Raw genomic sequence first — 25055 nt, 5'->3', positions numbered from 1 at the left:
ATAACGTTTTTGTCAAAAACCACATCCAGATCGAATTGATCGAGTCCATCAACACCCCTAATGCTTGTACGGGCCTATAGCTCATCCTGAATCAACATTTAATTCAGTAACATTAGGCAGTTTTGATTTATATGCTGTTTAATGTTGGTGATCGCGTTATTTCACATACTGTATGCATATGATTACATATGAGATCCCTTGTTTCTGAATCTTCTTTGTGTTTTGTTCAGGAGATTCAGAACTTTCAGAAGATGCGTAATGGTGTGGAAAGAGTTAATAATAAAAGTCATAATTTAATCACCCTGGTGTTCTTCTAATGCAGTATGTCCTTCTTTTTTTTCGGACCACAGAAGGAGACTTAAAATAAAAAATCCCGCTCACGCTCATTCACATAATGGGAGTGAATAGCGACCAGAATCAAGCTTAAAGGGGTCATATAATGCCATTTTTGTACAAGTTAATATGATTCTTTAGGGTCTAAATGAAAAGTTTGTAATATACTTTAATTAAAAATTCTCATTAGTATTGTAAGAAAACACTCATTTTACCTGGTCAAAAACAGCTGTTTTCAGCACGCCATTTAGGTGCATGTGTCTTTAAATGATAATGAGCTTTGCTCACCCCGCCCCTCTGTTCTGTGGGCGTTTTGACACAACACACATGGAGTGTTACCTTGACCACAGTTGAGGGTATATTTTGGAGAAAGAATTGCAGCGGGAGTCTCTGAGGACACTGTATCTGTGCAACTGTATCAATTTGAACCGGAGTCGGACCCGGAACAAGATGACGGACCCAAATAAGTTCGACAATTAAGGCTCGAACAGGACGTTTCTGAATGGTTGGTTAACGCAATGTCACTTTGATCTATCTTTGTATGTACTGGCAGGGTAGAGTAGTGTGATACGAATGCTATGTGTTTACTGATGTATATGTTAGTTCATTGACAGATTGATGTTACAGCTAATGGTCATGAAAAACTTTTGTTCGGTAAATGTAGGCTTGTCAGTGATGTGTAACGTTATCTATGCAGTGTTAGGTACAACTGTCAAGCCTGAAACACTTTTTCAGGAGCAACTTCTTAGCAAAACCAGCTTTATACTGACCCTCGTTTATGAAGCAGTCTGGTGAGAAATGATTTGCGCAAACATGAAAGCATTGACGTTGATCATGGGGAATATTCCCTTCAAAAACAAAACTCAGCCACTGCGTCTTCAGCGGTTCAGATTTAGAAACATCAAAATGACTGCTGTGTTCGTTATTACACCCAAGAACAGAACACCACAATCGCTGATTCTGCACCACAAACGCTGATTCTGCTCCAGCGTATCAACAATGGCAGACTATGATGACAGCTCGCTCAGTGCGGGTCTGTGTTGAAACACTGCTGTCAATTAACAATCATGGGAGGGGCGTCCGACCGTGTGACATCACACGGTCAGACGGCTCGATTTGAGACGGGAAAACATAAGGAGATTAAAAAAAGACCACTGCTTGGATATTTATCATTTTATGATGGTTGTGTACAGGCACTGCCAACACACATTTCAGTACAATCAACTTGTAAAAGTGCATGCACCATTATATGACCCCTTTAAAAAAAGATGTAAAAGTATCACAGACAGGTCCCATGTGACGTGTCATATATTTCAAGTGTTCTAGGGGTATATGATAGTGTTTGGTGAAAAACAAATCGAAATTTAATTTGTTACTTAACGAAAATCCTGACATTGGCTTCTGGTATTTTGTGCATGACTGTGCATTCATGAGACACGATTAGAATCGCAGTTCACTCCGCCTTACCCAAAAGTTGGATGTGTGCTTGGTTTCATAGTGTCTCGCTCCGTCAGAGCCAGTCGTCAACGGCCGGTAACTCAGAGGGTTCCCCTGACCACTGAAATAAAAGGTGTTGAAATCCCAGGACACATTGGAAAGGGGTAATGCCAGTGGAGGGTTTCTGAAGTGAATTTTGAGCATATTCTGCCCAGCGTAAGAAGCGGCTCTAGTCCGATCGATTCTGCTGACAGTATATTCTAAGAAACCTTGTGAGTTCTTGGTTTAGGCATTCGGTGTGACCGTTCGATTGTTGGTGATATCCTGATGTGAGTTTTATATTTACATTAAGCTGGCCGAAGAAGGTTGTCCAGACCCGAGATATGAACTGGATCTTCAGGTAGTCGATAATAGCGACACAAGTAATGGAAGAGATATTCTGCTGTTTCGAAAGCTGTTGGGAGCTTGGGTAGAGGTATTAATCGACGTGCTTTAGAAAAATGACCAATGACTGTTAATATAATGGTGTTACCCTGAGAGGCCAAGAATTCAATGAAAAAAATCAATAGCAATGTGTGAACAAGGTCATCGAGGAATGGGAAGTGGCTGTAGAAGGCCTGAGATGGGTAGTCCAAAAAATGTTGCTGTGTGCAATACTGACAGTTACTAACGTATGTGATTTGTGTCTCTGAAGAAAAAGTAGACCAATGATGACTGAATTGTGAGGGGAACGGTTGAGGTAAAAGCTTGTTTGCTCAGTGTGTAGAAACCCAACTACACACAAGTAGGGTCCGAGTCAAGTAGGGCCGTAGTTATGATGGTACTCATAGAGAACATTATCTTTACAGTTACTTCTATACATGAAGTGTAATAACCAGGAACAATGGAGGTACTCACTTGTGATGTTACATATGACACTGAAGCTTCAAAGTGCTTAGCGAGTACACAGCGCAATTTCTCATGAAGCTCTATGTCGGAGCACGTATTGTTTTCAGAGAAACGTGATCAACGAAAAAAAAGAAGCCTTACTTTTTTTCTAGTCAAGTGAATGCTTCACTTTGTATTTCAGAATGTTCGAACCCAGACCAATACTCTACAGGTTTTTGGAGGTTCAAGTCCATTTAATTTTTTTTTTTTTCATAAAATTAAGCCTATAGCCTATATTGCATGATCATATATTCTGCCATGTAAACACTATAAAAACTATAAAATAATTAGAGCACCATTTACTTGCATCAAACAACTCAATTGGAATAATTATAATTAGTATTATTACATTTAATTTACTGCCACACTTTAATATGTCAATTATATTATCAGAAAAAATGAATATTTAGCCTTGTCAGGCTTTTATTTGTGCTTAATGGATAAAACAACGGCGCTGCGTACTCTGGTTTATGGCTGCTATAAATTTGACCTTCCACAGTTTTCGACACTGCTGATGCTTCGAATCTTTACCCGAAACAATTAAAGAAAAGCTTCAAAGATTCAAGAAGCTTTGTGTGGATGGTGATGATCCCTCAGGTGCTGTACATATTAGATGTGTTCGCTGCTTTTGCTGACACTATTCATCTGAATGTTTTGTATATTGCATACCTGTCTTCAACTACTCCTGAACCATGTTTAGATAGCCAGAATGCCCCAATAGCTTATTTAATTTGCTTCATCAGCAAGTACAAGAGATAGCATTGTTCCACCATGTTTTCAATTTGAGAGTTTCACATGCGCTGAAAGTTGATTTGCACACACCCTGCCTTACCTAGACAATCACCTAGTGAACTCAGCTACTATATTAACAGCCTTACAGAGTATCCAGACAGAGGGCACGCCACACACAAGTCTGAAAGACGTTTTTTTTTTTTTAACATAGCTTCCAAATACTTACTGTTTAATAACGTGACCATTGTAATCACTGTTAATTCTGAATTTGGGTAATCTCAACATCACTAATTGTAATCAATCAGAGGTCCTTGTAAAGATAATCGATGGGTTGAAGAGCCGTGTTGTTTATTGTAGTGTATATTCTCTAAAAATAAAGCACACTGACATGAACACTTACTGTTGTTGTAGATTATCTCAGTGTTTGGTGACAGAGGAAGGTTGTGCTGCTCTGGCTTCAGCTCTGAGTTCAAACCCATTATTACATTATAATATTTTAACAAATATGAACTAATGCGCTTATTTAATGAACTCAGGGCAAAATGCATCCTCGCAGCAGTGAGTGGGTTGTTTCGGAGATGCGATTAGGTTAGAGGTGTTTCCATCTGTTGCGGTCACCTTTTTATTGCACAATTTACAAATTGCCTCGTCAGTATTTACCGCCTCTCCCTTCTCTCTCTCTCTTTCTCCTCCACACTGTCACTTGATGACAACCACACATAAGCATTTTTAGGCATTAAATAAATTATATTTATATATTTTATATATAAGTGCCGGTAATGACGGTATTGAAACTGATACAGTTGCTATTTTAAGACCCCGCGGTATACGATATTATCGTAATACCGCCCAACCCTAATCTCTACATCACTAATTAGGCTACAATCAATCAGAGGTCCTCGTAAAGATAATTGATGGGTTGAAGAGCCGTGTTTTTTATTGTAGTGTATATTCTCTTACAGTGAAGCACACTAACATTAAAACTTACTGTTGTTGTAGATTATCTGGCTGTATGGTGACAGAAGAAGGTTGTGCTGCTTTGGCTTCAGCTCTGAGTTCAAACCCTTCACACCTGAGAGAGCTGGATCTGAGCTACAATCACCCAGGAGAATCAGGACTGAAGCTGCTCTCTGATACAATGAACCATCCAGACTGCACACTGGACAAACTCAAGTAAGTGGATCAGTAAGAATCATCCTGGCTGGTGTGTATGTGAGAGAGACTGAGAGTTTTTAATAGTTTTTGAACACTGAAGGGGTCCCAGTGTGTTAAAAAGTGACACCAAGCAGTCCTGACAAGCATCCAGATGAGTTGTTAGTGAGAATGTGTTGAGAAAATAATGTATAGACTCTGATAATATAGAAGCTGTAGAAACCTCACAAAGACATAGTACTGGAACTCCCTCCTTCATTTCCCAACATACTCTTTAAGAGACCCCCCATCTCACACCGATCACCCAAACAGATAACCTTCTCGAACATGTCTGTGAACCCATTTATGACACGGCGCGTGTGTGAGAGAGGTTATTTTATATACGTTTAAAACTTTATTTCACAGTCAATTTACAAATAAATAAAATACAAAAATTAAATTCCCCATAAAAGTAAAAAGAAAATGTTATTATAACAGCACTTCATTTCAAAAGATGTCATATTGTTCATTACTATAATATTAAAGATCAACAACAATCCTAGACATAAGTCAAGTCAAGTCACCTTTATTTATATAGCGCTTTTTACAATACAGATTGTATCAAAGCAGCTTCACATTGATAACATGAACATAATACAACAAAGTTTGTTTCTAGAAGAAAATTGCATCATTGTCCACCCTAAATAGGCAGATCAGTAAAATCGTTGAATATTAAATGTCCCCAACTAAGCAAGCCAAAAGCCAAGGCAACAGTGACAAGGAACCAAAACTCCATCAGGTGACAGAAAGGAGAAAAAAACCTTGGGAGAACCCAGGCTCAGTCGGGGGCCAGTTCTCCTCTGGCCAACGAGCGAACAGTGTATGATTATGTTCCAGGCAGCATTACAGGTCAGAAGTCAGATTGGCCGTGTCGATGAGGCCGGCACTTCAGGGATGCGTCATGGTTGGGTCCACGTGCAGATCCACCATCTAATCTGGATACGGCCGGGATCCACCTCACTTCAGAAGCGGAGAGACTGGTTGACACTTCAGTACTGCGTCGTCGCGTCCAGGCGCAGGTTCTTTATCAGATCTGGATACAGCCTGGATCCGACGGAAGAGGAGAGACTAGTTGAAACTTCAGGACTGCGATGTCGTCGCGTCCAGGCGCAGGTCCTTCATCTGATCTGGATCCGGCGGACTGCGGTAAACCTCGTATAAGCAGAGAGACTAATATTAACGTAGACCCCATTCTTCTTATGATGTAACGAGTACATCAGGATTTATGGGAAATGTTTCCGGTTCCGACTGGCCTAATCAATGCAGCCTATTATGGAATTATAGAAGTCTATAATGTGTTTTGTGTATGCTAGGTCAAAGAGATGTGTTTTTAGTCTAGCTTTGAACTGACAGAGTGTGTCTGCTTCCCGGACAATGTTAGGAAGACTGTTCCAAAGTTTTGGTGCTAAATAGGAAAAGGATCTACCGCCAGCAGTCAATTTTGATATTCTAGGTATTATCAACTGGCCGGAATTTTGAGATCGTAATAGACGTGAAGGACTATAAAGCGTTAAGAGCTCGCTCAAGTACTGCTGAGCTAAACCATTTAGTACTTTGTAAGTAATCAGCAATATTTAAAAATTTATACAATGTTTAAAACCTGTTAAGCTGCAACCCCACTTTTGAAAAATCCCCAGAAATGACATACCCAAACTGAAACACATACAGTTCATGAACCCTTTGTACTAAAAGCACAAGTATGATCTCATTTGAAAGCTGACACCTGGCAGTTTATTGTAAATGTAGAATTAATTATTGTCATAATGACAAAAATTGTTATAAATAGCTTCAAAGTTTTGTAAAGTTATTAGAAATTATTTTTTATGAAACATCCTCATAAAAATAAAATTGAAGTTGGTACTGTAGCAATCTAGAAATGCACTATAGCTAAAGCCACATGTCTAAACATTTTATGTTTAAAATCTGAAGATAATAAGTCCAAAACTCTGGATTTAGTTCAATGTTTTTCAAGACCATGTCAAATGACTTTATTTTTAACGTCCTGGAATGTCACATGATCATGGCTCTTCTTCATGTTCCATATATGGACTATTATTGTGCATATAGCGCCCTCAGGCTGTTGGTATGAATTAAAAACACAGTAAATCAGAGTACCAAACGCTCATAAAGATTACATCGACGCATTTGGGTATAAATTCAATAAATATTATTCCTGTCTATAGAAATATGATGTAAATCTATGAGAATCTATCAATATTTCTCCAAATCTGCACATTTTTGAGCTAAAGCCCTGAGGCACGTTTATTTTTTTTTTATTTTTTTTATTTAGCACAACAAGAACAGAAAAGAATAAAACAAATAGCTATTTAAACAATTCATATGTATTATGCAGGAGAGGTACGAAACCCCCAAGGGCTTATAATGAGACCTCCCCTCTGGTTTTTCCAGTTTATACCACACCAAATTATTATAATAAATAACAACAATCATCACAATAATGGCAGACAATTTAAGACACCACACATATAGAAAATTTTAACAATCACACAAGTGTCTTTTCATTCTTGACTTAAATACTGACAATGATGAGCTGGTTTTAATAAAACCGGGAATAGTATTCCAAAGTGACGGTCCTCTATATTTTAAGAAAAATTGACCAAGAGTTGTATGATAATAGGGAAGATGAACATTCATTGCTTGTCGGGTTGAATATGAATGCACATCATAGTTAATTAAAAAATAGTTTTTAAACTCTTTCGGGAGGCTTTGATTTTGAGCCATATATTTATACATAAAGATACATGTTTGATAGATATTTATGCTGAAAATGGATAAAATATTTAATTGCTTGAACAGAGGAGCCGATGGTTCACACCGATTTGATACTGTTGCCAATCTAACAAACTTTTTTTGGATCAAAAGAATTTTTTGAAGAGAAGAAGGGTAAGTACTGGCCCAAGCAATGTTACAGTAAGAGATGTAAGGATATAATAGACTATAATAAAGAGTTAAAAGACAGGATTGATTTACCAATGAACAAACTTTTCTAATGATGCCAAGTGACTTCATGATTTTTACACACACATAATCAATGTGGTTTTTCCATGAAAGTTTTTCATCTAATAATACCCCTAAAAATTTTATTACTGTAACTTGGTTGATTTCAATGTTATTAATAAATAATTTAGCATCTTCTTTTAAATACCTTTTATTTTTATTCCTAAAAACTATATAATTAGATTTTTCTATATTTAGTGAAAGTTTGTTCATCTGAAACCACTTTGCGATATACAATAGAACATCATTAGCTTCATTCATCAAGGAATCAAAGTTTGCATGTGATATGACAACAGTAGTATCATCTGCAAATAGAATGGGCAATGCAGATTCACACATCCAAGCTAGGTCATTTATATAAATGAGAAACAGGAGTGGCCCAAGAATAGATCCCTGAGGTACATCACAACATAATTTAATTCTCTTGGAGGTACTGCCATTTATAAATACATATTGCTCTCTATTAATCAAATAATCCTTAAGCCATTTGAGTACAACATCCCGAAACCCATAACAGTAAAGTTTGGAAATCAGAATTTCATAATCAACTGTATCGAAAGCCTTTGACAAGTCTAAAAATATACCAACTGCAAACATGTTGTTATCCAGTGCTACAGAAATTTTGTCTACGAGTTGTAACAGAGCCATATATGTTGAGTGTTTCTGTCGAAATCTATATTGATGTTTATATAGGATCTCATTGTTATTCAGATGTTTTAGCATTCTTACATATACAAGCTTTTCCAAAACTTTAGAGAAACAAGGTAAAATGGAGATCGGCCTATAGTTATTAAAAAGGCTAGGATCCCCTGCCTTAAATAAAGGTATAACCTTTCCAATCTTCAAATCTTTTGGGACTACCCCACTTTTTAGAGAAAGCATAAGTACATGAGTTAATGGTTCACTAATTATTAATGCCACTTTTTTAAAAAGTTTTGCTTTAATTTCATCATGACCTGCTGCAGTGTCATTCAGGTTTTTTATAATATCAAACACTTCTCTAGATGTCGGAGGATCAAAATGACCTATTGCAGGAAAGCAACCTATAATTGGATCGGTTGGACAACCATCTGTATAAACGATTTTTTCAGCAAGATGCCTACCAACATTAGCAAAGAAATCATTAAATCCATTTGCTATATCAAAAGGGTTAACAAAAGAAATACCATCTTTAGTAAAATTTGTTGGAATTTTAACAGAGCCTTTTTTTTTGTTAAGTAATTCATTAATGATATTCCATGTAGATTTTATATTACTAGCAGACTCTTTAAGTTGATATGAATAATAATTTTTCTTAGCTATACGAAGTAGGTGAGTAAATTTATTTTTATATTGTTTGTATGTATCACAATTATATGGAGTTGGATTTTTAAGAAATTTTCTATATAACTTGTTTTTCTTTATTGAGGACTTCAATAATCCTGAAGAGAACCATGGCTTAGTTTTATTTAACTTGTCTTTATACTTAACTAGCGGAAAACACTCATGAAATATAGAATTAAATGTTTGAAAAAATAACTGGTAAGCCAATTCAGCATCATATTGAATATAAATATCATCCCATGTTGTGTGCTCAATCATGGATTTAAAATGATCTATATTCATTTCACTAAATTTTTGATAGCTTGGTTTATCTGCACACATTCTTGAGCTACCACGAATTCCTAAATTCAAATTAAATATGGGGAAGTGGTCTGAAATGTCCGTACACAATATTCCTGAATTAGATTCATAATCAAAAGAGTTTGTAACAATATTATCAATCAGGGTGGCAGTTTTGTTTGTCACCCTGGTTGGTTTACATATAAGAGGATGAAAATAGGATGAAAACAATACATTTAAAAAATCAGCTGTTGAAGCATGGCTTTCACTTTGAAAAAGATCGATATTAAAATCACCAAGTAGAAAACATAGTTTACCTTCATCATTAATAACATCCAAAGCAGCAGAAAGTGCAACATTGAAACAATTAACATTACTGTCAGGTGGGCGATATATACATCCAATAATAACATTTCTTCCGCCAAACTGAGAGCAAGAGAGTATTTCCAAGAACACAGATTCGACATTACTTTCGTCAGAGTTTAGCGTAAGATCCTTCCTTAATATGAACTGAAAATCATTGTGCACAAAAATAACAACTCCACCTCCCACCTTTTCCTTTCTACATGAATGAACAGCATTATATTGAGACATGTTGTAAAAATCTATTATATCATCCTTGACCCATGTTTCTGATAAAGCAATAACAGAAAATGTGTGATTTAAAACAGACAAAAAATGAATTAACTGATCATTATTTTTAGGTAAACTACGTATATTAAGGTGAAATGTAGAAAAGATTTCAGACTTACTTGTGAAATTACCAGATAAACTGCTGAACTCATTTTCACTATAATAATTACAGGGACGAGATTTATTGTGTGCATAATTTAAATAAAAATGCGTATCTGGATCACATGAATCAATATTATCCATGTACTTAAATTCATTTAGCTGGTATGGATTGAAAACCCGATCAGAACAATTATACTCAACATCTACATTACTCCCACCTTTTATATTTTCTTCAGAATTTTTCATTATTATTGACAATGGATACCCAAGTAGTCAACATTAAATTATTGACTCACTTCTTTAGTCTTTTCAGACCGTCCTCTGTCTTTGGGAGGTAGGCTGAATGATAAGTTTGTCGTATCGTAAGAATGCTATCTCCCCTCGCTCTCTTGCGGCCTTCATAGCTGGGATGAGTTCTTTACGTTTTTTCCGAACGGCATCTGAATAGTCCTCGTTAATATACACATTCGTTCCTTTTAGATTTTTTGCTTTCTCCATAACCATAACTTTATCTTTAAATCTGAGGAACTTTGCGACAATCGGCCTGGCTCTCTCTCCCACTGATCGCCCGGTTCGATGCACCCGTTCCAGCTCAATCCCCGTGATATTGAGCTTCTCAGAGAGTAGCTTCCGTACCTTAGCTTCTGAGTCAGCCCAGCTCTCATACCCAGACTCTTGGATCCCGTCAATCACTATGTTGTTTCGTCGGGACTGACCTTCCAAGTAGTCCATCCTGGGCAAAGCTGAGTTGATATTTTCACGAGTCATTGATATATCTGAAGCAAGATTTGAGAGCTTCGTGGAGGATTGCTTATTTTTAGCACTTAGCTCATCCACCTCTTTTTGCGTGTAGTGGAGGCTTTCACGCAATCCACTTATTTCCCTGGAAAGTTCATCAAGTCTTTTGTTTTGTCCCTCAATCATTATTGACAAAAAGTTCTTGTAGCTTCGCTCCTGCTGCTCCAGCAGCTCTCTATAAAATATTTTCTGCTGTTCCATCAGTTCACGCACCTGGGTTTGAGACACATAATCGTCATCTCCACTTCTCCCTTTCGGTGGCATGACAACCACAGTTGAAAATCACTCCTTTGCCGCTACCCGAATCTCGTGCTTCACGGCCCACTGTGTCTCTAGATGACTGAGGCCACTCCGTTGTTTTGTGTATCGCTGTCATGACGACAGCACAGAGTTTTTTATGAATGAAAGCGGCTGACGCGCATAATTCATATTAAAGGTATCAACTAATTTTTTCATTTCATAACTCCTGACACAAATTAAGACATAACTGTCACTATGAGTTTCTCAGAATACAATAGTGGTCAAATACTGAAACTTGAGTATTATATCTTTTTAATGATGTATAGTTTGTCAAGGTATAACATTAAATCTGATAGTAATTTTGAATTAAATAAATAAATAACGCTTCAGTGCGCCGACGCACTGGCAACGCTTAACAGGTTAATAGGGAGCCAGTGCTTTGTTGACAGAACCGGGCTAATATGGTCATACTTCCTGGTTCTGGTAAGAACTCGAGCTGCTGCGTTTTGAACTAGCTGTAGTTTGTTTATTAAGCGTGCAGGGCAACCACCCAGTAGAGCATTACAATAATCTAGCCTTGAGGTCATGAACGCATGAACTAATTGTTCCGCATTTGTCAATGAGAGCATATGACGTAATTTAGATATATTTTTAAGATGAAAAAATGCAGTTTTACAGATACTAGACATGTGACTTTCAAATGAAAGATTGGTATCAAAGAGCAAGAACACCCAGGTTCCTAACCGACGACGAAGACTTAACAGAGCAGCCATCAAGTGTTAGACAGTATTCTAGGTTATTACGTGAGGAAGATTTTTGTCCAATAATTAGAATCTCGTTTTTTTCAGAATTTAGTAGTAGGAAATTACTATAATCATCCAATTTTTTATATCAGCTATGCATTCCGTTAATTTTGTGAATTGGTAAGTTTCGTCTGGGCATGAAGAAATATAGAGCTGAGTATCATCAGCATAACAGTGAAAATTGATTCCATGCTTCCTAATGATACAGTGAGGAAAATAAGTATTTGAACACCCTGCTATTTTGCAAGTTCTCCCACTTGGAAATCATGGAGTGGTCTGAAATTGTCATCAAAGGTGCATGTCCACTGTGAGAGACATAATCTAAAAAAAAAAAATCCAGAAATCACAATATATGATTTTTTAACTATTTATTTGTATGATACAGCTGCAAATAAGTATTTGAACACCTGTCTATCAGCTAGAATTCTGACCCTCAAAGACCTGTTAGTCTGCCTTTAAAATATCCACCTCCACTCCATTTATTATCCTAAATTAGATGCACCTGTTTGAGGTCGTTAGCTGCATAAAGACACCTGTCCACCCCATACAATCAGTAAGAATCCAACTACTAACATGGCCAAGACCAAAGAGCTGTCCAAAGACACTAGAGACAAAATTGTACACCTCCACAAGGCTGGAAAGGGCTACGGGGAAATTGCCAAGCAGCTTGGTGAAAAAAGGTCCACTGTTGGAGCAATCATTAGAAAATGGAAGAAGCTAAACATGACTGTCAATTAGAGATGCACCGATTACAATTTTCTAGGCCGATTCCGATTTCCGATTTTTCATTGAGTTTGACCTGCCGATACCGATTTTAGCCGATTCCGATTAAAAAAATTTCTAACCACTTTACAGCACACACAAATATATATTTTCGATCTTTTCTTTAACCCTTTCACGTGTAAGTTTAAAATATTCTAACTGACACCCTTACCCCCAGAATGAGTTTTTTCAAGGCAAACGTTCCCTTTAATGTTTCCATGGCGACGCGTCACGCGATACACCGCAGCCACAAATACTGTATGACAGAATCTGTGTCGCTTTTATTTCGCTTTTCCTTTTTTATTCAAAATATTCACATACTTGCTTACCATGTCATCAACTAGCCTATCTGATATTCCGATTCTCAAATACGTGTAAGTGAGTGTGTTTGGTCGTTTAAAAACCTTTATAAATAATCTTGATCTATAACATGAGATGGGCGCCGCAATGTTGTCCTGTCAGTCGGATTTACAGCACGTGAATTCATCAGTTTCCGAAATAAATGCAAGAAAGTGGCCGGTGAACTGAGAAGAATAGAGTAAACTTTATAGTTAACGTTACTTCCACTATGTTTGTCTGATATGATATGAATAACACGTCGGCAAATTATATTTGAATAGATTGTCATTGCTGCTTCCACAGACATCAGTGTGTATCTTACAAACTCCAAATGTATTGTTTTACTCATGCTTATGTGTATTTAAATATCTGAAACCTAAAATAAACATTATGAGGTTGAAAACACTGCTTAGTTGTGATATATGACAGCGCTGAACGCGTCCGACTCTGGCTCAGCGCCAGCTAACGCGCGAAAGCACAGTTTGAATCTGGCAGTTATGCGACGTCACTAAACATTATAAATGTGGCGCCATACTCTCAGGGGCACAGAAATATAAATCCGTACCGTACCATCCGTACCTCAAAATAGACCGTACCGCTCAAAAGGTTAATAATGCGGCGCCCGAGTGCATTTGACCGGCATAAAATCGGCATATGTCAGGCTGACCGGCCGGTCGCCGGTCATGGCCGATCACGTGAAAATCGGCCAATTCCGGTCACCAGCCGATCAATCGGTGCATCTCTACTGTCAGTCTCCCTCGGACTGGGGCTCCATGCAAGATCTCACCTCGTGGGGTCTCAATGATCCTAAGAAAGGTGAGAAATCAGCCCAGAACTACACGGGAGGAGCTGGTCAATGACCTGAAAAGAGCTGGGACCACCGTTTCCAAGGTTACTGTTGGTAATACACTAAGACGTCATGGTTTGAAATCATGCATGGCACGGAAGGTTCCCCTGCTTAAACCAGCACATGTCAAGGCCCGTCTTAAGTTTGCCAATGACCATTTGGATGATCCAGAGGAGTCATGGGAGAAAGTCATGTGGTCAGATGAGACCAAAATAGAACTTTTTGGTTATAATTCCACTAAACGTGTTTGGAGGAAGAAGAATGATGAGTACCATCCCAAGAACACCCTCCCTACTGTGAAGCATGGGGGTGGTAGCATCATGCTTTGGGGGTGTTTTTCTGCACATGGGACAGGGCGACTGCACTGTATTAAGGAGAGGATGACCGGGGCCATGTATTGCGAGATTTTGGGGAACAACCTCCTTCCCTCAGTTAGAGCATTGAAGATGGGTCGAGGCTGGGTCTTCCAACATGACAATGACCCGAAGCACACAGCCAGGATAACCAAGGAGTGGCTCTGTAAGAAGCCTATCAAGGTTCTAGCGTGGCCTAGCCAGTCTCCAGACCTAAACCCAATAGAGAATCTTTGGAGGGAGCTCAAACTCCGTGTTTCTCAGCGACAGCCCAGAAACCTGACTGATCTAGAGAAGATCTGTGTGGAGGAGTGGGCCAAAATCCCTCCTGCAGTGTGTGCAAACCTGGTGAAAAACTACAGGAAACGTTTGACCTCTGTAATTGCAAACAAAGGCTACTGTACCAAATATTAATATTGATTTTCTCAGGTGTTCAAATACTTATTTGCAGCTGTATCATACAAATAAATAGTTAAAAAATCATATATTGTGATTTCTGTTTTTTTTTTTTTTTGATGTCTCTCACAGTGGACATGCACCTACGATGACAATTTCAGACCCCTCCATGATTTCTAAGTGGGAGAACTTGCAAAATAGCAGGGTGTTCAAATACTTATTTTCCTCACTGTATTTCCTAAGGGTAGCATGTACAGAGTGAATGGCAACGGTCCTAGTACTGAGCCTTGTGGTACGCCATACTGAACTTGTGATAGATAAGACATCTCTTTATTTAATGCTACAAACTGATAGCAGTCAGATAATTATGATTTAAACCATGCTAGTGCAATTCCACTAATCCCAACATAGTTTTCGAGTCTATTTAAAAGAATGTTGTGGTCGATAGTGTCAAATGCAGCACTCGAGTAACACTAATAGAGAGATACAACCACGATCGGATGATAGGAGCAAATCATTCATCATCGGTTTTGGAAAATTTTCTGATTTTTTTTTTTTCACCCATCCAAGCATTTGCCTTTAAACAGTATCACTTATCACCTTTATTAAAAACTGTGACAAAGCATTTTTAATCATGTATGTTATAACCAATCGCACACGTTTCTGTTAAGTTTGAGTGTGATGGCCAATCAGTGGCGTTCAGATTAGTCATCGCTGAAACGAAGTGCGCGCTTTCTCTGGCTGCATTCTGACTGAAACTCGAGAATTATCCCATCATAAACAACAAAGTGTCAGGGTTCTGTCACTTCTGTCTAGTCCAATTATTGGTTTTGTGACAGAGCTCTGACACTCTCGGTTTTGTCTCGTCTTTGTCTGAGTGCATGGTTACGAGCGTACTCGAGCCGTGCACTATGGCAAGCCAAAGTATTCATAAACGCCTGGTCAGGCGTCTGATTGCACACTGACACATCAAAAGCGTGCGTTTCGACAGCCAAAACGCGCTATTTGCCATAAAAGCGCGCGTTCTTAACGTGCGCCAGAAACGCGCGGTTCTCTTACGAGAGTACTCTCGTGTTGCGTAAGCTAGCTTACGCTACGGGAAAATACCTTTTCTCGAGAATACTGAAGCCAAAAATTATCCTTAATTTTGTATGAATTTAAAACGCGTTTGCTGCACAGAGCAGACCTAGGCGAGGCAGCTCGCGCGCCTATTGGTCGCTCTGCGGCAACTGCTGCAAACTATCGAGGGGCTGCTGGTGACGTACGCACCAATGAGGGCGCGGGCACATCACGTCACGTCCCGCCAGAATGGGCGTGGCTTACGTCTAAGCCCAGTCCCAATAGGATGCTCTTTTAATTTTTCATCTCTTCAGTGAAGTACACACATTGCTGGATCTCTGGAAGAAGCCTGCATCGTTGAGAAAGTACTGCAGTGGGACGAGCATCTGCATCGCGGATTAAGTGTCTGAGGAAGCCGGCCGTCTTCTCGCCACCTTCAGCCGTCATTCCTGCTGCGCTATCCGGCACCTATATCCTTATAAGCTCCGTGTGTGTTCGCCGCCGCGACACACGCGTTCTTCCTGAAAGAGCCGAGGTGTTGTTGCAAATGCCTCGTTCCAAGTGTGACTCGTGCAGAGCACAGCTCAGCGACGGGGACCGCCAAATCCTGTGCGCTTCCTGCCTAGGCAGAAACCATGCTGAACGCGCTTTCCCAGGGTGGCTGCCCAGAATGCGATGTGATGACCATGTCGACCCTGTGGGATCGACTGGCATCATTCGACGTGGACCCCACCCCTCCGCTTCTCTCGTCTGGGCCACGCCGCAAGAAGCGCCGCTCGCAGAGACCTTCGGAAGGTGCTTTTCCCCGCGAAGACACACCGGTTGAATCCCCACGTGCTTCCCTGGATGACTCTCCCTCCTCGCTTATGGATGGCCAGCGCCCAGCTCCCGCTGCCGCCGCCTCCATACCGGTCGAGTCCGAGGGAGACAACGCTGAGGAGGACAGCTGTTCTCTCCTTGCCTTGGGGAGTGAAGAGTGGCCGGGCTCCATTCCGGACCCTGCCCCTTCCCAGCAAGAGTCCAGTCGAGTACGGGCCAGCGTCGATGCCAAACTTCTCCGCCTCCTTACTAAGGCCGTGGAGGACTTCGGACTCGATTGGTCGCTGCCCGAAGAGCCTGCGCCTAACAGGCTCATCGGCTGCTTCCTCCCTGGACGCCGCCCGACGCCTCACTCGAGGCCCGCTCCATTCCTGCCAAAACTGCACGAGAAGCTGTCTAAATGCTGGAAGGCGCCTTTTTCTGCAAGGTTGTGTGCCCGTCTCTTCGACGCTCTCGTCTGTCGACGGCGCAAAGGACAAAGTCTATCTCTCCATTCCTCCTGTCGAGGAAGCGGTAGCAACGCGTACCTGCCCGCCATCCGCTGGGTGGCAGTCTAAACCTGCCCTGCCTTCCAAAGCCTGCCGGACTACCGCAGCCCTGATCGGTCGCGCCTATGCCGCCGCCGGTCAGGCTGCTTCAGCACTTCACTTGATGGCCGTGCTCCAAGTCTTCCAAGCAAACCTTCTCCGTTCCATGGACGAGGCAGGCTCAGATCCGGAAAATTTCACGGATCTCAGAAGCGCCACGGATTTAGCTCTACGAGCCACCAAATCCGCTGCACAGGCCATCGGGAGAACCATGGCGTCTCTCACTGTCACCGAGAGACACTTATGGCTCGCGCTTTCGGATATGAAAGATGCTGACAGAGCCACCTGAGCCACCAAAAAGCAGCCTTCCAGCCGGAACACAGCGCCGCCACCTCAGCCCAGAGACTCACCTCAGCCCAGAGACTCACGTCAGTGCTCGAGTAGCTCGAGCCGCCGCAGGCCTCCTCCCTCCCTGGGATCCAGGCCTAAGATTGTGCTGAATCCTGAGCTTCTCAAGTCTTCCTGACCTCTTTAGGAAGACGACGATGGTCGAGTCCCGCTGCGGCCGGGCCGCCATCGAAAACAGCACGCTTTGCTCTCGCAGTTCCCACAACAGAGGTGACTGGAGGAGTGTATTTCACAGCCAACGAGCCCGTTACACAACCTGCTCGACTGTACTCAAACGCCGTTTTTACGGCGAACCAGATAAATCTCAAAAAGAGTATTATGTCTGCTGGTCCGGCTCACGCCAAAAGTGTTATAAATGTAGGATCTGTGCCCACTTCTCAGTGTTCACCCCTACACATAAGCACAGCCCATTCAGTGACACTCACTCATTCAGGGCCCACACTAATAAATTCGGCTCAGGCCGCGTGTGTTTCAAGTGTAGGAATTGTGCCCACTATTCAGTGCTCTCCCCTACCCATAAACATTGCCCATTCAGTGACACACGCTCATGTAGGGCATCCATCAGCAAACACCAGTCGTGTTTTAAGTGTAAGAAGCGTGCCCACCACTCAGCGCTCACGCGTACTGATAAACACTGCACACCCTGTATCACACACACAGATAGGGCTCACTTCAATAAAACATTCCCCGCTCCCCGTAGCAAGAGTGTTATGTGTGAATCAGCCGGCCGCTACCCTCAGTGCGCCGCATCACATTCCATCAATAAACACCAGTCGTGTTTCAAGTGTAAGAAGCGTGCCCACTGTTCAGCGCTCACGCTTACTGATAAACACTGCATACCCTGTGTCACATACACAAATAGGGCTCCCTTCAATAAAACACTCCCCGCTCCCCGTAGCAGGAGTGTTATGCATGAACCAGCCGGCCGCTACCCTCAGTGCGCCGCCTCACACAGTGTCAATACATCAACCCGATCGCTCCTCTGGATCCCTGACACACAGCGATCAGAGCCCCGATATCATTATACCCCTAGCCATACGTGCAAGAGCATGGGAAATAATCCCGGGCATGTCAGAATGGGTGTTGAACATTGTAAAGCGAGGCTATTCGCTGCAGTTCGCTCGCAGACCCCCGCGCTTTCGAGCCAGGGTCGAAACCACGGTGAAAGTCGAAGTAGCTAATCTACTTCGTACCGAAATAGCGAGACTGCTGGGAAAAGGTGCTGTAGAAACCGTTCCCCCGACACAGTGCGAATTGGGCTTCTACAGCCGGTACATTTTAGTACCCAAAAAGGATGGTGGTCTCAGACCCATCCTCGATCTCAGGCAATTGAACAAAGCCCTTGTGAAGAGATTGTTCAAAATGCTCACGACCAGGAAAATCCTTGCACAAATTTGCCCGAGGGACTGGTTTATTTCAGTGGATCTGAAGCATGCTTATTTCCAGATTCAAATAGCACCCCATCACAGGCCTTTCTTGAGATTCGCCTTCGATGGCCAGGCTTATCAGTACACCGTCCTGCCGTTCGGCCTGTCTTTAGCACCCCGTACATTTACGAAGTGCATGGACGCGGCGCTCGCTCCCCTGAGACAACAGGGTATGCGAGTGCTGAACTATTTGGACGACTGGCTAATTCTAGCGCAGTCAGAGGCGGAACTGATTGTGCACAGGACTGTACTACTCAGTCATCTGGAGAACTTGGGTCTCAAAATCAATTGGACCAAGAGCTGCTTGTCTCCCAGCCAAAGAATCTCTTTCCTGGGAACAGACTTGGACTCAGTGTCAATGACAGCGCGGCTTACGTCACAGCGCACGCTGAGTGTACAGCGCCTGGCAGTGTCATTCAAAGCCGGCAGCATCACCCCTCTCAAAAGATTTCAGAGGCCATATGGCCTCGGCCTCAGCGGTGCTTTGGCTGGGCCTGCTTCGCATGCGCCCGCTCCAGTACTGACTGAAGACGCTCGTCCCGCAACATGCGTGGGCTACCGGTTATGCACGCCTCAGGGTGACTCAGAACTGTGTTACAGCTCTCAAGCCCTGGAAGTCGATCGACTGGTACCAGTCAGGCGTGAATCTGGGAGCGATCTCGAAACTGAAAGTAGTCTCGACAGATGCCTCCAACTCAGGTTGGGGCGCCCTTTACGAGGGCAGGCTGACTTTTGGTCTGTGGTCAGACCAAGAGCAGCGCCTACATATAAACTGTCTGGAGATGAAAGCGGTCGAGAGCGATTTTTTTCTTCCCCTTTTAAAGGATCATCACTTCTTAGTCCGCACAGACAGCATGTCGGTGGTGTCCTACATAAACCGCCAAGGCGGTCTCAGATCACGGAACCTTCACACATTGGCGGAATGCCTACTTGTGTGGTCCCAGCACAACCTGCGCTCGCTGAGAGCAGCGCACGTGCCAGGCTATCTGAACCTGGGTCCAGATATGCTGTCCAGGGACAACGTTCCCCCAGGGAAATGGTCCCTTCACCCTCATGTAGTCCAGCTACTATGGGACACCTCCGGCAAAGCGTAAGTCGACCTCTTTCTTGTCGTCAGACAACGCTCACTGCCCAATATTCTGTCGAACTGTCGAAACGCACGCTTTTGACGTGTCAGTGTGCAATCAGACGCCTGACCTGGCGTTTATGAATACTTTGTCTTGCCATAGATGTATGCGCCTGCCACTCGACCAGTCACGGATATATGCCTCGGGACTGATGCATATGATCAAATAGACTGTTACAACATCTCATAAAAATTATCAGCTCTAAGAGAAGAGATCTACGTAACATAAACAAAAATGAGTAAATAGCGGAATCGCTCAAATCTATTTATTCACTCACTCACAATAGACGTCACAATAATAACGAACATACCAACCAGGGATCGAAATTAAACAAAACGGACAACAACAAACAAAGAAAAAAACAAAATACAGATATAAAGACACTTGTTTACTAGACCACAAGATCTGTCGTCGCTGTTCTTTCTCCTCCTCGTTGGCTTTTTTCAGCTCCATAATCAGCGACTCAAATCACAAAGAGGTGCGTCCACCTAAGAGAGTGCGTACACGCTCCAAAAGGATAGAGCGACGCCAAGAAGAACAAGGGAAAAACAAAACAAAAAAAACAAAGACACAGACCAAGCCACCGAACATAACATAGACAGTTATACATGCATCCCGCGTTTACTTCTACTTTTATTTAGCCTACCCATTTGCTATACACCATACACCTTACTTTATATTTTTTCCGCCTTTTAATCCGGAGTGCGAGTCTTGACACCTACGTGTCGCGCCAGCCACAACCTAGCGTCGCGCCTGCCTCAAGATCTCACTTTTTAAAACTACCAGATCTCTATTTGATGCACATGTGCAAACAGACAGTGCAATCCTGCTCTTATTTATCTATTTGTCATCTTATCTTATATTTTATTTGCTCTTTTTGTCCATAATGGAGTGCGTCACGTCTCCTATCAGCATCGCGCCAGCCACAACTTAGCGTCGCGCCTGCCTCAAGATCTCTCACTGTTTACATGTGCCAGACACTCCGATTGATGCACATGTGCAAGCAAGCAGTGCAATCCTGTTCTTATTTATCTATTTGTCATCTTATCTTATATTTTATTCCCTCTTTTTGTAAATTGGCCTAATTGCCCCGCCTAAATGATTGCCCCGGCTCTAGGTTTCACGTGCAGGTATGAAATTCGGTACATACATGTAATGACCCAATACCTACAAAAAAGTCTCTTGGAGCTATTCCTAAACACAACAGGAAGTCAGCTATTTTGAACTTTTTGTGCAGTTTTTGCCATTTCCAGACGTTGTACTTTAACAAACTCCTCCTACAGTTTTGATCTGATCCTCTTCAAATTTGGTGAGTGTAATCTTAAGGCCTTTTGGTGATTTATGCATAAGATAAGTTTAATATTAATGTCGCTTGCAGTTCCGATGTTGCTAGGCAACCACAAACAGCCTGCAATAACTCAGCCTTACATTGTCTGATCTGCCCCAAACTTCACATGTTTGATAAGAGTCCTGTCCTGAACACATGACCATGCTCATATTTGGTTATAGCAATAGCGCCACCTGCTGGTAGCAGGAAGTGTGGCAAATACAAATTACTTTGACATAATCCTCCTATATTTATTATCATTACATATTGCCCACCGTGCTCTGTTTTCCTAAAGGCACCGGGTGGCGGTGGCACGGGTGCGAGGGCCCTTTTAATCACTGCTTGCAGCTTTAATCTTATATTTATTCCTCTTTTTATTCATAAAACAAAACCGTTGCGCCTGCCTCAAAATCTCACTTTTACTGCCTGATACTTTACTGAAGGGAAAAGCATACGAAGATTCCTCACTACATCAGTTTGTTTGTTTTATAGCCTAGACCTATCTATTTGAATTTATTTTATTTATTTATTTTATTTTTTTGCTCATGTAACGGTGACAGGTTGTAACACCTCCTTTCTTTTAAAGATGTTACTCTGAGGGGGTTCAACAGAATTTTGACATGTACTGATAAAAATAACTCTTCACAAAACAAATGATCATTTGCTTCAATTTTATTTTCTTCACCAGTGCTTAATAAATGTATCAAAAAGACAATAGAAATAAAGTCAGAGATCTTGGAGGTCTTTGTCTCTTCAATAAAGTGTCAATGAGATGGAGAAAACTTATCTCTTGGTATGTCTTGTCTTTGATAAGGTGAGTGTTGATGAAGTGATGATGAAGATGCAATGAGTCTCAGATCCCCAAGGTTATTTGAGTGCGATGCAAAGATTGAGTGCGATGCAATGATAGTAATCCTATAATTCTCCATATGAGAAAAGATCGTTTGAAATAAAGATGCTCAGTGAATAGTTGTCCTCAGCGCCACATAGCTGACCATGTGCAAGGCCATGTGCTGTAGGCTTGATGCTGGTGTGAACCGCTCTTGGATTCACTGTCTCTAGCATCCAGTCCGTGCTCACAAAGGAACATGTGGTAAATAAAATGTCCTTTCTAGAAAGAAATCAAATAACTAACATCAGTGATCTCAAACAAACACAACATCAAATATAAACCAAACCATACTCACAGTTGAGCAGAAACTCAAAGTTCTCAACACAGGACATTGGATGAGAAAGAAGGTAGCTCAAGATCAATCCTCAGATTTCCCTCTACCAAACGAACTGACTTACTCTATGGTGTGAGTGTTTATATACCCAGTTACCTCCAGGCAATAGCGCCCTCTAACTGTTCCTGTTGTTACTGCCCGTGACTCCAGTACATCACAACAGGGTTTTAACAAAAATACTTAAAGAACAAATAAATAAATAATACAGAATTACAAAAAGTAACATTTTGTCCGTTACATACCCCTCCCTTTGGTGTCAAGAATTTGACATATGGCAAATTTTTAAGTTTTGGGTATGGTAACTGTCAATCTGGGTAGGATCAGATAACATTGTCACCTTGTAATTTACTGGACCTAGCCTTTTAACTACTTTAGCTGGACCTCTCCATTTTGGTGCAATTTTAGCCATGAAACCATCATCTGCACGAGATAAAGGATGAGTACGCACCCAAACTAGATCACCCTCCTGGAAGTCTTGAGTTCTTCTCTTGAGGTTGTAATACTTTCTCTGTTTAGTTTGTGCTTTCTCAACATTTTCTCTAACAGTTTCGTACAGTAGTTTCTGGCGATCAATGGTACTGTAGCTTGGTTGATCTGGATCTGGCGGACTCTGTAGAGCTGTTTGTAGTGGTCCTTTTAATTGACGTCCCAGGGCCACTTCAGCAGGTGAAAATCCGGTACTTTCATGCCATGCAGTATTCAAAGCAAACCTAAATTCACAGATCCACTGATCCCAAGTGCGGTGATTATTGTCAACGTAGGATGCGATCATGGTTTTTAGATTACGGTTAATGCGTTCAGTCAAGTTTGATTGTGGATGATAAGCAGTTGTGAGTTTTTGAGTTACCTGCCACTGCTTGCACAACTGATCCAGGAGGTTTGATAGCCAGATTTTAAAAGTGTCTTGCAACATGTTATATACTAACATGTACAAGTTCAAATAAAGTTGACAAAAAAGGTTTCTATAAAAAGGATAAACCTCACATATTTTCAGACTTTAATTTATCTTTTTTTTCATTTAACAATTTTTATTGATTTTCTATTAGACCATGTAACATTTTTTTACAACACATATTGGATCAAATGTATACAACCAAATGTTGCTGTGTTATACAAATATTAATTCCTATGAAGATACCCCCCACCCCAACCCACCCCAACCATCCCAACCATCCCAACCATCCCAACCATCCCAGTTTATCCCTATAAATCCAGATCTCCCCAAGAATGATTGTCCTTTGAAGTGCTGAACCAACTAAGGATTGCAGGAGCATATACAATACATAATAACCTTTCCAGTACAGTAAGGAATGAGTGGAAAAAATAAGAGGGGAATAGAATAATAATAATACAAATAAGATATCTAAATAAGTCCAGTCAAATACGTAATAAATAAATAGTTTAATTATTTAATCTGGTGTTCTGGTCCGCACACTTCCCTGAGATCTGGTCTGAAGGACTCATCACCCCCATATTTAAGAGCGGTGATCGATTCCACCCCAATAACTACCGCGGGATAAGTGTGGGCAGTGTGTTGGGAAAACTGTTCTGCAGTGTCATCAACAGACGCATCGTCTCACACATCTCAGCACACGACATCTTAAATAAAGCTCAGATTGGCTTTTTACCAAAACATCGCACATCCGACCACATCTATTCCCTTCACACTCTAATCAACAAGAACATCAACGACAGACAAAGGAAAATATTTGCATGTTTTGTAGACTTTAAAAAAGCATTTGATTCAATTTGGCATGATGGTCTACTGTACAAAATCCTACAAATTGGCATCGGCGGAAAAACATTTGACATTATAAGATCTCTGTACACCAACAGTGAAAGTGCAGTGAAGATCGGTAACCACAGAACCGCGTTCTTCCAGCAGGGACGTGGAGTGTGTGTGTGTTCTTCCAGCAGGGCCGTGGAGTGAGGCAGGGCTGCAGTCTGAGTCCGACTCTGTTCAACATCTACATCAATGATCTGGCATCAGCGCTGGAGAGCTCTACTGTGCCCAGCCTCACTCTACAGGGGTCAGAGGTCAGATGTCTGCTGTACGCGGATGACCTGGTCCTGCTGTCCCGCACACCTGAGGGCCTTCAGCAGAGCCTGTCCCTGCTGGAACAATACTGTCATGACTGGGCCCTGACAGTCAATCTGGACAAAACCAGAGTCATGGTGTTCCAGAAGAAAGCCCGATCTCAGGGACACAAACACCAGTTCCTGTATAAAGGCCATGTTCTGCAGCACAGCTCTAGCTACAGCTATCTGTGTGTGTGTGTGTGTGTGTGTGTGTGTGTGTGTGTGTACAGCACTAGCTACAGCTATCTGTGTGTGTGTGTGTGTAGCACTAGCTACAGCTATCTGTGTGTGTGTGTGTGTGTGTGTGTGTGTGTGTAGCACTAGCTACAGCTATCTGTGTGTGTGTGTGTGTGTGTGTGTGTGTGTGTGTGTGTGTGTGTGTGTGTGTGTGTGTACAGCACTAGCTACAGCTATCTGGGCATCGACATCAGCGCTTCGGGACGCTTCGGTCTGGCTGTGAAAACACTCGGTGAAAAGGCTCGGAGGGCTTTCTATGCTACAAAGTCACGATGTGGACACTTAAAATTACCCATTAAAACCTGG

The 25055-nt window shown here is 41.6% G+C and overlaps 1 protein-coding gene across 2 annotated transcripts in view; it reads left to right on the top strand.

The window, feature by feature from the left end:
- LOC311295354 (uncharacterized protein) overlaps window positions 1-25055 on the top strand; it is an 89276-nt gene that overhangs the window by 51023 nt on the left and 13198 nt on the right. For both annotated transcript variants that reach the window (XM_084416694.1, XM_084416693.1), the window contains one exon: window positions 4429-4602. In XM_084416694.1, the coding sequence (XP_084272820.1) occupies window positions 4429-4602 (174 nt within the window). The remainder of the gene's footprint in view (window positions 1-4428; window positions 4603-25055) is intronic.

Source organism: Rutilus rutilus (assembly GCF_951802725.1).
Source record: "Rutilus rutilus genome assembly, chromosome: 1".
Taxonomy (NCBI): domain Eukaryota; kingdom Metazoa; phylum Chordata; class Actinopteri; order Cypriniformes; family Leuciscidae; genus Rutilus; species Rutilus rutilus.
Note: the sequence above shows the minus strand (reverse complement) of the source record. Positions and strands in the feature narration are given on the sequence as shown.